General features: G+C 32.4%; 2 protein-coding genes across 2 annotated transcripts in view; one reads left to right on the top strand and one right to left on the bottom strand.

The window, feature by feature from the left end:
- LOC108742590 (ALK tyrosine kinase receptor) overlaps positions 1-13,162 on the bottom strand; it is a 51,543-nt gene that overhangs the window by 27,939 nt on the left and 10,442 nt on the right. The gene's annotated exons all lie outside the window — the stretch shown is intronic.
- LOC108742591 (inactive peptidyl-prolyl cis-trans isomerase FKBP6) lies at positions 465-2,182 on the top strand. The gene is made up of 2 exons (XM_018477857.2): positions 465-660; positions 713-2,182. Exons 1-2 carry the CDS (start codon positions 587-589, stop codon positions 2,016-2,018), a joined length of 1,380 nt encoding a protein of 459 aa, XP_018333359.1. The 5' UTR covers positions 465-586; the 3' UTR covers positions 2,019-2,182.

The following is a 13,162-nucleotide window of genomic DNA, read 5'->3' as shown; positions in this document are numbered from 1 at the left end:
GTGACTTTAAATTTAATTTCCAACTTTCAATTTAAATTACACCTAAAAGTTTAACGCCGCTACCTTCGCTTTATTAGTGGAGAATTCGCTTACAATTAAATTAAACTGTTACAATTAGTGGTGTAAACTAGCTTGGTATGTGGTCATGGTGCAGTTGAATATGTTTATAAAAGATACCTACTCTTGCTGAAAAGTAATTGATATGGTGCTAGGGATAATAAGAAAAAGACATATTTCTTTCATTAAACTGTACAATAACAATAAAAAAACTACTTAAATTAGCTACAAACTCCTCCAATTTTCAAAGTTTTTGTGTTTTTGAAGTTATTTTTAAAATAAAACAACTACTTTTTTAAAACACGTAACATTATTATCCCCTATTTTATAATACTCCTCGGTTTTATTACTATTGTTACGCCACTGGTAGAATTGATTTTTGAGTGGTTGACATGCGCATATGCTCTCTTTAAAACTTAGTTACTGATTTGACAATTGTTATTTTACCAAAGTTGCTGTGGTATTCTAAATTAATGTTTATCAAAATTATAGTTTGAAAAGTGTTGATTGATAAGCAATTGTATTAGCAATGGACAACACAGATCAAGAGTCGTCTTCATCTTCACCTGTAAATGTAAAATTAAAAGAAGGGATAAATCTAGAGTAAGTTGTGGTTATGTCTGTGTTTTCGAATATACAACAATTTGCCTTTTAGTGACTTAATTGCTGGAAATCCAACAACATTTGAAGTAAATTTCGATAACCTTCTTGATAAGGAGCAAGAAGAGGATTTGTATTATAAACCAGAAGATATAGCAGCGTATTTAGACGAGTTAGACATACAAGACGAAGACGTGTTTCAAGCAGGACAGTCGTTTCAGTGTGTCGAAGAAAAATCTACTAATCTAATTGAGAATGGAAAGGTGAAAAAGAGAATTTTGAGAAAGGGCTATGGTGATACATTACCTGATCTGTGTCAGGTAACTATTCATTATAACGCATATATAGAATTCCAAGATGAGCCTTTTGATTCAACTTATGCACGTAAAAGACCCTATACATTTAGACTGAATAATGGAGAAGTTATCTTGGGATTAGATATGGCAGTGCAGTCTATGAAAATAAATGAAAAGTCCCAATTCCTTGTTCATCCTGATTATGCTTATGGCAGAAGGGGTTGTTTAGAGCGTATTCCAGAAAATGCAACAATCTTATATGAAATTGAATTAAAAAATTTCCTCGACACTGGAGCTACCATTACATATGATAATCTGGATAATGAATCTAAAAACAAATTTCAAGAGGTATATAAATTAGCACATGCCCTTTGTGCTAAAGGTAATGATTTATTTTCGAAAAGATCCTATAAAGCAGCAGTTAAAGAATATAATACTGCTGTTTCAAAGTTAGAATATTGCAATATTCCAAATTATGAACAACAAGGTAAACAGCAAGAATTATTACTGAGACTCTACAGTAATATAGTTGTCACATATACCAAAATGGCAGAACCAAGGAAAGCATGTAAAAATGCTAATATAATTTATAATATGTGTAAGGGCACATCCCTAAAAGTACCTACCAAAGTGTATTTTAATAATGCACGAAGCTTAATTATGTTGGCTGAATATGATTGGGCTTTTAAACGACTAAAAGATGCCCAGAGAGTTGAACCACAAAATCCTGAAATTTATAAGGAATTTAAAAAACTTGAAGATTTAAAGAGAGAGGCCTACAATAGGGAAGTTACATTGGCAAAGGCAATATTTAAAAATAATGAAATAAATCAGGAATTAAATGATAATGCTAATGTCATGGGAGATTTTAAACAATCACTTAAAGAATTCTGCGAGGATTTTAAGAATAGTGTTGGGGTTTTGCAATGTAAATTACCTGAAGGTCTAACAGAAGAAGAAATTAAATATGCCCAAGAAGAAGTTAAGAACTATGGTTTTGAAGTAAAAAGTATTGGCAAGTTTTATCATCTTATAAAGACATCTGACTTGCCAACCAGTTTATAATTTTTATTTAACAAAAAGAAAAGTCTCTCAAATGTTTAGTTAGCAGAATGAGAATAATTTTGAAGCTATTTTCAATATTTTAGCAACTCCCATACTAGTGGAGAAGTATTTTTTGTTGTTTATTAATAAGCATGATTTTTGACTTTGTATTTTGTTTTTACAATAAAAGTGATTTTTCTTTATAAAAGTATTATTTTGTTAATCATTAAAACCTAGAACGAAAAATAATTTCATAAAAAAGTTAAATAAAAGTCATCATTAGATTTGACAGTTTCTATTAGAAAAGTTGCTAGGGTGCGTAAAATTTTATCGTTTAAAAAAATTCTAACATGCATAAAACTAACTACAGACTTCCGTTAAATATTTATCAATTAATTATTCAAATGCAAATCTCATTCATACGGTATGTTCTAACAACCGAAAAAGAAATATGACTGTGAAATTCTTTATAATGTACACAGTAAAAATTAAAATTAAGATTTTGGCTAAAAAGTTTTTGTTGATAATAATTACTATATGCATAAAACACGTAAGTTTTCTAAAAATCGCACCTAAAACCTACAATTTGAAAATCAACACTTTACTATTTATCTGTATTAGCAATTTTTATTTTCGTAATATTAACAACAGTAATAGGGTATAAGTTCCTAAGACTATAAGCGTTCTCCACTCTCCCTCTCAAAGATTAATACTGTGTTATAATATCAATGTATTAATTATGACGGCTAGCGTATGCCATATTGATTATAATGGGTCGCCGGCCTTACCATGTCGTTGTAAACTCAAAATTATCTAATTTTTATCAAGTTTATCAAAATCGATTTAGTCAATAAGGTTCTAGAACGAAACGCGCATATACATGCAGTCAACTGAAAAAACAATTACCTACTTCCTGTCGCTAAGAAAGCATGTTCTGGTTGATAAATTATTTTAATTAGTAATTACTCTATAATTCATCATCGATTCGAAATACTAAAACAGATAATTTTCCGATGAGTCCGCTAATATGATGTAGGTACTCTGCTAAAGTATTTCAGAAGGTGTTCATAAAAAAAACAAATTAGGTACCATTAATTTTCGCGTGGATTTAGGATGAAATCCCTACTAACCCAATTCAATTTTATCTAAAATTTTTCTTACTACATTTATGTTAGAATTTTTTTCTTATATTAGGATATCGTCTATTATATTTACATTGTGTAATATTGACTGCACACAATCCTTTAATAAGGTGAAATTAATAAAACAAATCAAGTGCTTGATTTGATTAATTTTATTAAAAAGAATTTATTATCGTCTTAGTTTTTTTATGTCGATTCAGTAAAATAAGGAAATTAGACAATTTAGACAACCGCATAAAGGTATATTCAAAGCATATTTAAAGTATAAATACATATACATGTAAAAAATTATGCAAAACGAGTAAATTCAAAATGTTATTAAGGATGGTAGCTCTAAGCTCTAGCCCTCTAGGATATCAACCTGTCGAATTGAATCCGCGGCATGTTCTGCCGAAACTGTTTACGACGCGCTGATGAGATCCGATGAAGTCAAAATCGCAATCAGCGTCTGACGGTTTCAATTACGTTGTGAATTCAGTTCGATAAGTCGATATTCTTATAGACCTTTTCGAATATTTTTGAATTCCACTAAATGTAGCAATATACAACAGATGTCGTTGACCACGCTGTTTGTGGTAATTCATAAATCAGGCAACAGATAAATAGGTCTGCGTTTTGTGTGTCTTTTGAAGATTTCCGCTGTCCCACGAAAACATAAAGAAAAAATCAATGCAACAGGGTGGTGTACCTCCTCATTCTTTTTAATTGCGACTATTTGGGGGTACTGGAGACAATTCTTTGGCCCAGCAAGTCCTCGGATTTAAATCCGATACAAAATACGCAACTAATTTCATTAAAGTGCTGTGTGTAATGGACATTTCAAACGTTTAACATCATGAGATGTACTGATTATTAATTATTTCTTTTGTAAATCAAACTGAGTTTATATATACATTGTCAAAACTAGAAGTGCAAAATTTGCAATTAGTCATAACTCACTTATTTTTGAAAATGAGACCGTTGTTAATATGAACGTTATTACTTCAAATGACTTCTGGAAAACATTCCTTAAGTGGCGAGGTAACTTCGTGAATTACCCTGTAGTTTTCAATGGTGGTATCAACCAAAAGATACATTCAGCAAAACTTTTAGAATATTTTTAACCAATATATTAAAATTGAGGGCCTCTTAATAATAACAAAATTGAAAAAAAATACCCAAAGAAATTAGTACCTACACTTTTCGTACTGTACAGAAGAGGGCCAAAAAATTATTTAGCCAAAAAAAAACATCTTTTTTGTTTTTGGGTCATTAACCTACCCCCATAAACCAAATTTCGTTTTAATCTATACGTCTAGATATATAGGTACACCCAAATGAGAGGATGGGATAGAAATGCTGGAACGTACAGAGACACACCGAAAAAAGTTTCCTCGTTGACTTAACGAAACCATAAAAAGGCGGAAAACGGTTTAGGAGATGTCAGTTCAGTGGTAGACAATTTCTAAATTAACAAAATTTAATGACTATTGAAACTAATTTTGTCTTTCTAATAAGCAACATTTTCAGTTTGAAATCGTTTGTTTTTATTGTTTATATTTGTACCAATTAATTTTAGGTATTTGCACCATAGAAGTATTCACAAAAAAAACTAAAACAACCGTATACTCGTGGGTAAAATATTAAGGAATATTACTATCCAATTCGTACGGCTTTTACGAGATATTTTTGGCCAGACGCCAAAAAGCCTATCCCAAACTATATTCAGTGCATGCTTATGTTTATATATTACGTAGATAATTTCAAAATTTTGCGTAAAACGTAGTAAGAGAAAATAATGCAAGCAAAACTGAAAATATGTTTTTGGCAGTATTATTCTAATGCTTACGAATAGTAAACTGCTTGTTAATACAGGATTTTTGTTGATCGCGAGCGATATGTCTGGGTGGATCTATCTTGCAATTACTTAAAAAAAACAATGAATTTTCATACGGAGATACATTTTTCAGATAGTTGAAAGTGGCGTTGTAAACTTTCAAACCATTTAAAATATACACTTTTTGGTTTTTTTTTTTTTAAATTTGAGTACTTTTTCTCTTTACAATGTATCGTACCATTCGGCAACTTTCAGGACTAGTCCAATCGTGGACAAATAATTTTTTACATAGTTAGGGATTTTCCATTTATTTCACTTATTTCCGTTGCCTATAAAATATTTGCAATGTTGATCTTCCTATGAGAAGAAGATTGCCTAAAATCTAAATTACCGTAAGGAAATCTATGAATTTTGAACCCGGAATCGAACTGATGTCCTCCCGAATGCTAATCAGTGGTCTAAACATCTGTGTTATGCCTCTCAATATGTTATAACTAATTTTAACTATTACCCGTGGCTCAAACAAGTGATTAAATGACGACTACCAGCGTCATAAAACTAGTGGTGGGCATTAATCAAAGGTGGCCGCTTCTTGTGTCTTTCCCATAAAAAAAAACTATTTTTTGTTTATTTATATATTTCTTTAATGAAAGTATCAAAAATCACGACGAACATTAAAGAAAGAGATTGAGGTAGTTCATTTTTGAAGAAGGAATACGCGTTCGCTGTTAAAATAGATAAATTTTAATACGTTCTAAGCTTAAGAACAAACAAATGTGTTCCGGGTCAGTACTCTGTGGAAACTGCCAGACGCTGATGGCAATTTCGGTTTTTGTAGATCTCATCAGCGTGTCGCAGGCGGGTTCGATACAACACAGACCAATTTTGACCTGCTGTCTTAGCAGTGCGTTTTATAAAATACCACAAATGACGCGGTAAACGCCATCTGTTGAGCATAATGAATTCCACTAAATGTAGCATTGTACTACAGATCGCGTTTACCACGTCATTTGTGGTATTTTATTAAGTCGGAAAATTTGCTACCCACATCCATATCTGCTCTTAAGAATATGTTGCAATTAAAAAAAAGATAGTTTTACATTATAAAATCTATAAGACGTCCCTATCTGAGAACATGAAAAGTGATTTAGAGTAGCTGTTAAAAATTGGTTTTAGCTAGCAGCACTTAAAGGAAATAAAAAACATTAATATTTTTAAATAGGTGATTTTTCTAGAGACGTGCAAAATGTTTTTTTAAAAGTATTTAAAAGCAAAATGCAAATACTTTTTTGATTTGTTATTTTANTATCAGCCTTGGAGGAGATTATGTTGAGAAATAAAAAAAAAAAATTTTTAAAAACCTTGTTTTTCTTGGTCAGGCCGGAAACTTATCAATCCACCCTCGTAAATCACAATTTTTGGATTTTTCACGGTTTAAAAATATAACGGACAAATACCGGTAGGACTAGAATATTAGAGTTTTTCTATACTCATAGTGGTGTTTGCACTATATCACCAGCTGCGAAGATTAAGTACGATTCGTATTTTTTTGTTTGAAGTGATTGAGATATAGTTTTTCTATCTTTATGTTATAGTTTCTTCAGTTCAGCAACAAATAATTCGTCTATATGCTTCCTTATTTGCCTTTGTCACCCGTTTTAATTGGGAAAAAGACACTTATGTCAAAATAGTTTGTTTAGCGTGAAACATCAGAGCCAAAATAGGGTTGCAAATAATTTTATTGATGTAAAATCAACTTCAATTATTATATCAAAACAACCCCATTTTGATTCTAATCTTTTACACATTGCAATAAGAGAAAAAAATGGAATCCATAGTTTCTTTAGCTTTGGGTTCGTCTAATAAGTGGTTTTCTAAGAATTTTGAATTATACGCATTTATTAACACACCACAATATCTTGTAGTTTTTAATTTTACACAGCGTATATCAATTCGATATTGTTTTGCTATAATTCGTAAACTTTCGTAGTTCCAGAAAATACTACAAACGGCACAATGAACGCCATCTGTAGCACGATCCTACATTTTAGGATTACGTATTTTTCAACAAGGTCCACTTGTGTGAATATCTACTTGCTGAAAACGAATCCTGGCGTAGCCAACTCAACGTAATAGGCACGTTAGCTTAATCGAATAAAATAATTCGAAGTGGTCTGTATTCTGTCGAAACTGCCAGATACGGATCGCGATTTCGATCTTTTTGGATCTCATCAGCGCGTCGTAGGCAGTTCCGACAGAACACAGACCAACTTTTACCTGCTGTCTTAACAGTGCGTTTCAGAAAATACTACAAACGGCACAATGAACGCCATCTGTAGCACGATGCTACATTTTAGGATTTCGTAGTTCTTTGCTAAAGGTACGATAAGTGGTTATTTGACAGGTGCTGATATCCTTTTGGAACTTCAAAATTCCATGGATCATAACGTTGAATCCAAAAAACTATCGATCCAATAATTTAGATTGTCTACAAATAGTTTCGAATATTTTGGGCTATCTTCAGTTAAAAAATTAAAAGGCATAACTTTTGGTCCTCTTTTTAAGGTTCGATTACCTTCAATGGCCAATGTGAACAACTTTCATTCATCATTTTATATAATGTTTGATCTGTGATACTAGCAAAACTTAACGCGAAAAATGTATTTTGCATTTTATATATAAATAATACGTTTGGAAAAGTATTTTGATAAAATACAAAATGCTTTTCCCAAAAAAGTATTTACATTCAAGATAAAAATAGGTATTTTATATTCTGTATTTGCATTTTAAATACAAGTATTTCAAATACGAGGGTGGATTGATAAGTTTCCGGCCTAACCAAGAGATGACGCCACTAGGCCTACCTTGAGGTGACATTCTATAGTACCATCCTTGGATAGCTTGTAGCTATAGTTTCAGCCCGATCTCCTTGCTAGTGTAGGTTTGACAGCACGCTGAACAAGACGCCTCTGTGGTTTTCGTAAAAATGGAAAAGCAGGAAAATCGTGCTGTCATCAAATACTTTTATTTGAAGGGGTTAACGCCGAAGGAAATTAAAAAAGAGATGGACTCAACACTGGGGACATCCTCCCCGTCATATTCAACCGTTAAGCAGTGGGTTTCCGAGTTTAAAAAGGGTCGTGTGAGCACCTCTGATGGGCCTCGCTCAGGACGCCCCGTTGAGGTCACAACTCCAGATATGATCGAAAAAATTCATCAAATAGTGCTGGGAGACCGCAGATTGAAAGTGCGTGAGATAGCTGAGACCTGTAAGATGTCATATGAACGTGTGCAACATATTTTGCACCAACATTTGCATATGGAAAAGCTCTGTGCAAGATGGGTGCCGCGTTTGCTAACAGTCGACCAAAAATTGATTCGAAAAAACATTTCTACCGCAAATTTGTCATTGTATAAGCGTAATCCAAGCGAATTTTTGCGTCGATTCGTAACCGTTGACGAAACGTGGGTCCACCACTACACTCCTGAAACCAAAGAACAGTCTAAACAGTGGATTGGACCAGGGGAACCAACTCCAAAGAAGGCAAAAACAATTTTTTCGGCGAACAAGGTTATGGCTACTGTTTTTTGGGATGCAAGAGGTATTATATACATTGATTACCTTGCAAAGGGTAATACTATCACTGGTCAATACTACGCAGACTTATTGCAACGTTTGAGCCACGAGGTGAAAATTAAACGACCTCATCTGGCGAAGAAAAAAATCTTGTTTCATCACGATAACGCACCAGCGCACACGTCAATCGTTGCGACGGCTAAAATCAACGATCTAAAGTTTGAATTGATGCCGCACCCTCCTTACTCTCCAGACCTAGCCCCGAGTGACTATTTTCTGTTCCCTAATCTCAAAAAATGGCTTGGCGGTAAGAGATTTGCGGACAATGAAGAAGTAATCGAAGCTGTAAATGGTTATTTTGAGGAGCTTGACGAATCAGTCTATAGAGATGACATTAATAGACTGGAACACCGCTATGAGAAATGTATCAGCCTTGGAGGAGATTATGTTGAGAAATAAAAAAAAAAAATTTTTAAAAACCTTGTTTTTCTTGGTCAGGCCGGAAACTTATCAATCCACCCTCGTAAATCACAATTTTTGGATTTTTCACGGTTTAAAAATATAACGGACAAATACCGGTAGGACTAGCGTCCTGGGGGTCTGTTTCATTCTATTGTTGCAAAACTTATTTTTAGTAAGGAATTGCATTACAATTATCTAATTTGAATTATAAGTTACTTTTGATTATTAAATAAACAATGGAATACACATTACATGACATTATATACGTATATGAATTAAACAAATTAATAATAATAATTAATTAGTTACTCCAATCGATATTTTTCAATGCAATATTAAGTAAGTATATTGCATATAGAACAACATTTGCACAATAGTTACCTTTAACATTCTCGTTTTACAATCTTGAAAATTGAATTAATTTTATTTGAAATAAGAAAGCAGAGAGGAATTTCTGGAGTATATTTTGAGCAAACGAATAATGTTCGTTAGGCACAACTGAGAAATCTGTCAGCCGAACAGCAGCTGTTTCAAGAAGAATGCATGCATTATCTTTAAAGTTGCATAGAAACACACGGACACATTTAATTTAATTAACATCGCGTACAAGAAGACCGAAATAGTTTTGGACCTTTCTCAAGCTTGCCTCAATACTCCTTTTGTTATCAGGATTCCAGAAATTGCAACGCAAGCAGCTGCAGAATTCTACTTTATTATTTAATTATTTATGTTTATTTCTCCTTTTGTCAATAGTAAACTTCACAAAAGAACTTGACTGAACCGAATAAAATCATTGTTGAGTAATTCTTATAAAACTTAGCTATCCTAATAATTACAGACCTGGGTCTAAAATTGAAGAGAGGCTCAAATATTTTTCATCATCATAAGGTTGTCAGTCCTAAGATGGGTTGGACACGTACCTTCACTTTTTCCTATCCTGAGTCAATATTCGGATTTCCCTAAAACTAGAACAACCCACGTCCTTAACTATTTGCGAACAGTAATCTAATCCAGGTCTACCTCTACCCCTCCTAACTCCCGTTCCTGCCTCTAATATGTTTCTGACTAGACCTTCATGTCTGAGAAGGCGTCTTCTCCTCCTATTCTTCTATCTATTCTATCTCTTCGTTTCTAACCTTCTCTATCCACGGTATCCTCATCTTTCGCCTATAACACCACATTTCGAAGGCTTCTAACCTTTTATATTCCGCCGCGCCCACTGTCCATGTTTCGCACCCGTACAGCGTACCCATATTTTTATTGACAAGAACACCGTAACTGCCCCGAAGTTGAAGTAGTTATAAGTTTATTGGGTAATTTACGTCATAATCGTAAATGATGGAAACGAAATGGGAGGTCCCAAATTATTTTTTAAGGGTTCTGACTTTACAGCCCATATTTTATATAGTACTTTAACCACGGAGACCATCTCCCCTCCCTAGGCTCTCCTAAAAACGGCAATTTTGCCGTTACTTATGTTTATAAAAACAAGCAAAAATTTCTAATCTTCTTATTAATACCTATCGTAGAATTAAAAAGGCTGTTTACTGTAATACTGTATGTATGCTGCACACTTTTTGCATAAAAAAGAGTTTTTTAGAGTTTTTAAACAAGGGTATCAAACCTTGTATAGTTCGTTTAAACGTTTTAAAAAATTTTAAAAACTTTGGCTATGAGAGTTTTTAATAACATATTGTTAATTCACCGTAAAAACGTGCCTACTTTACCAGTTTAAAATAAAACGTAAACTTTTTAGTTGAAATTTAAAAGTAATGTTATTTATTCAATTTATGTTATCTCAAAAATATAAAAATGAAACGTTTATCAAGAAATTGATAATAATGAACTACTTTTTTGCCCCAGAATCTAGTACCATTTAAACTAAAAAATGTTAATTAAATAAGAATACCGAAAGGAGTGCTTTCAAAAAGATAAAAAATGTGGACACAAACAATTTTCTCAATTTTTTTTAGTAGGAAGTACAATATGTGAAATACCAATTTGATTATTTTTTTAATTAGAAAGGAACTAAGTTTACAAAGACACAAGTCTTCAAATCACCAAAACGGTCTCTATATAAATCGATGTTTTGTACTAAATACATCAAGGTAAAACTTTTGAGGAAGTGATTTCCATTATTTATCTAGCGGTAAAAATTATCAGTAATGGAATATTTCATCTGAAAGAAAACCAAGTCTAAAACATCAAAAGTAGCTAAAGTGTATGAACGTTTTAAATGGTACAAATTAGGATTAGAATCGAAAACATAAATTCATAAAACAGTTGTAAGGTTGAACCAATTATCCTTGAGGTACGACAGGCTAGTATTAATAACAAATTAATTTAGATTAAATTTGACAAGCATTAACAGCAACATACACAATTGGTCTTTTATTGTGCATATCGCAGCACCTGAAATTTTGAAAAATACAAGTTTCATCTTTTAAAATAAATACAAAAAATCAGAAGCTTCGACAATCACGAATTAATACAATAATTAGAAGAAATTAGCAAATTGGACTCGATAGTGATTTTCAGAAATTAATAAAATTTCGCGCACACAAACATTTGAAGATAATTTTGATCTCCACTTTAAAGAAGATTTTTGACGAGGAATACAAGGAGTTACAATTGGACGGACGAATAATATTATAACTAATAATAAAGTCTTCGGTATCTGGGGGGTATTGCATTAAATACCTCTTTGTCAAGCACCGTTCTCTGGCCACATTTAAACAACTAACAATCAACCTGTTAATTCTTCGATAACAAATTTTTAAACGAACTAAATTTTATAAATACTAGAACTGTTAGTGAGAGTGATAACGAATGCAATTGATAAAGTCAATACAAACACTTTCTGTTTTCATTCTTTTTCGTGGGTTTTCGTGAAAACTTGTCCAATGAAATCTGATAAAAACTATAGAAAGTCCTAAATGTTTGCTTAGTATTTGTAAATAACTTCTTTTAAGTACCTCAAGCTCTATGGAAGTCAATAAGAAATAGGCGAAATAGGTTGGTAGGACACCTTCTCAGGCATGAAGGGTTAGTCAGAAGCATATTAGAGGCAGAAACAGGAGTTAAGAGGAGTAGAGGTAGACCTAGATCAGATCACTACTCGCAAATAGTTCAGGACGTTTGACGTTCTAGTTTTAGGGAAATGCGAAGATTACCTCAGGATAATAAATAGTGGAGGTGCGTCTCCAACCAGTCTTAGGGCTGACGACTTTATGATGGTGAAATACCTAAAAGTGATTCTAAGAACAAAGAATTTCGAGAGCGAATTTTTAATTAGCAAAATAACCTAAATAGAAAATTCAACATTCCTTACTCCTGAGATAAACAGACCACATACTTTTAGTCAACTAAAACCAAGAGAAATAAAAATTTTTTTTGCAAAAGTTACAAAAGTTTTAAAACAAATAAAGTTAATAAATTACCAAAAGCAGTTCTGTTTATTAAAGAAACGTAATTGCATGGTAATTTTCAAAAACTTAGCAATTTCTTTTACTTGATGGTTGTGGAAATTTATCTGAAAATTCTAAAAGTATTTTTTTCTAGATGGCCCGTGTGTTATTCCATGTTCAAATCATTTCGGTTAGTAGCGATTAGTGAGACACAGTCTTTTTAGCGATTTTTTTAATGAAAATTATATTTTCAGACAGTCAAGTTAAGAATAAATTATTGAAGATTCATACTCATCAAATAAGGCTTCATTTGATTAGAAGTGTATTATTAGTGTTAAATTTAATATTCAGACGAGCTTATCATCTTCCTGTTTTGCAATAAGTAATAAAATAATATTATTTTATCTGAAATCTGTTTGTGTTAATTGTTTTCGCTATTAAGGTTAACCATTTCAAGAGTTTATAATCTTTCTGTATCAATGCTTCGTAAAAGACTTTCATTCCCTTTGTAAAAGTACCGATCCGATCTCACTAAATAGGGCACTTTCAGAAAATCCACATGACCCTTGGCATTAAAGACGTCAAAGCAGAAACTGGCTTGTATTCATTGCTGCGGAATGGCGTAGACTACCGGGCAGCCATTACATTTTCCCTATACTTCTAATTTGTAGGGAAAGTCTTTCTTAAAAAATTAATTTCATATTCTACCCACCCATATGCACAATTATAATAATAACGTGTAAATAACAAATATTGCATAT

Source organism: Agrilus planipennis, unplaced genomic scaffold, assembly GCF_000699045.2.
Source record: "Agrilus planipennis isolate EAB-ADULT unplaced genomic scaffold, Apla_2.0 scaffold205, whole genome shotgun sequence".
NCBI lineage: Eukaryota > Metazoa > Arthropoda > Insecta > Coleoptera > Buprestidae > Agrilus > Agrilus planipennis.
The sequence above is the reverse complement of the archived record's forward strand: the minus strand, read 5'-3'. Positions and strand labels throughout refer to the sequence as shown.

Excerpts from the sequence above, each read along its gene's own strand:
- LOC108742591 (XM_018477857.2), top strand. The coding sequence starts at position 587 with ATGGACAACACAGATCAAGAGTCGTCTTCATCTTCACCTGTAAATGTA. Across the intron at positions 661-712 it reads AAAGAAGGGATAAATCTAGA|TGACTTAATTGCTGGAAATC; the intron begins GTAAGTTGTGGT and ends TTTGCCTTTTAG.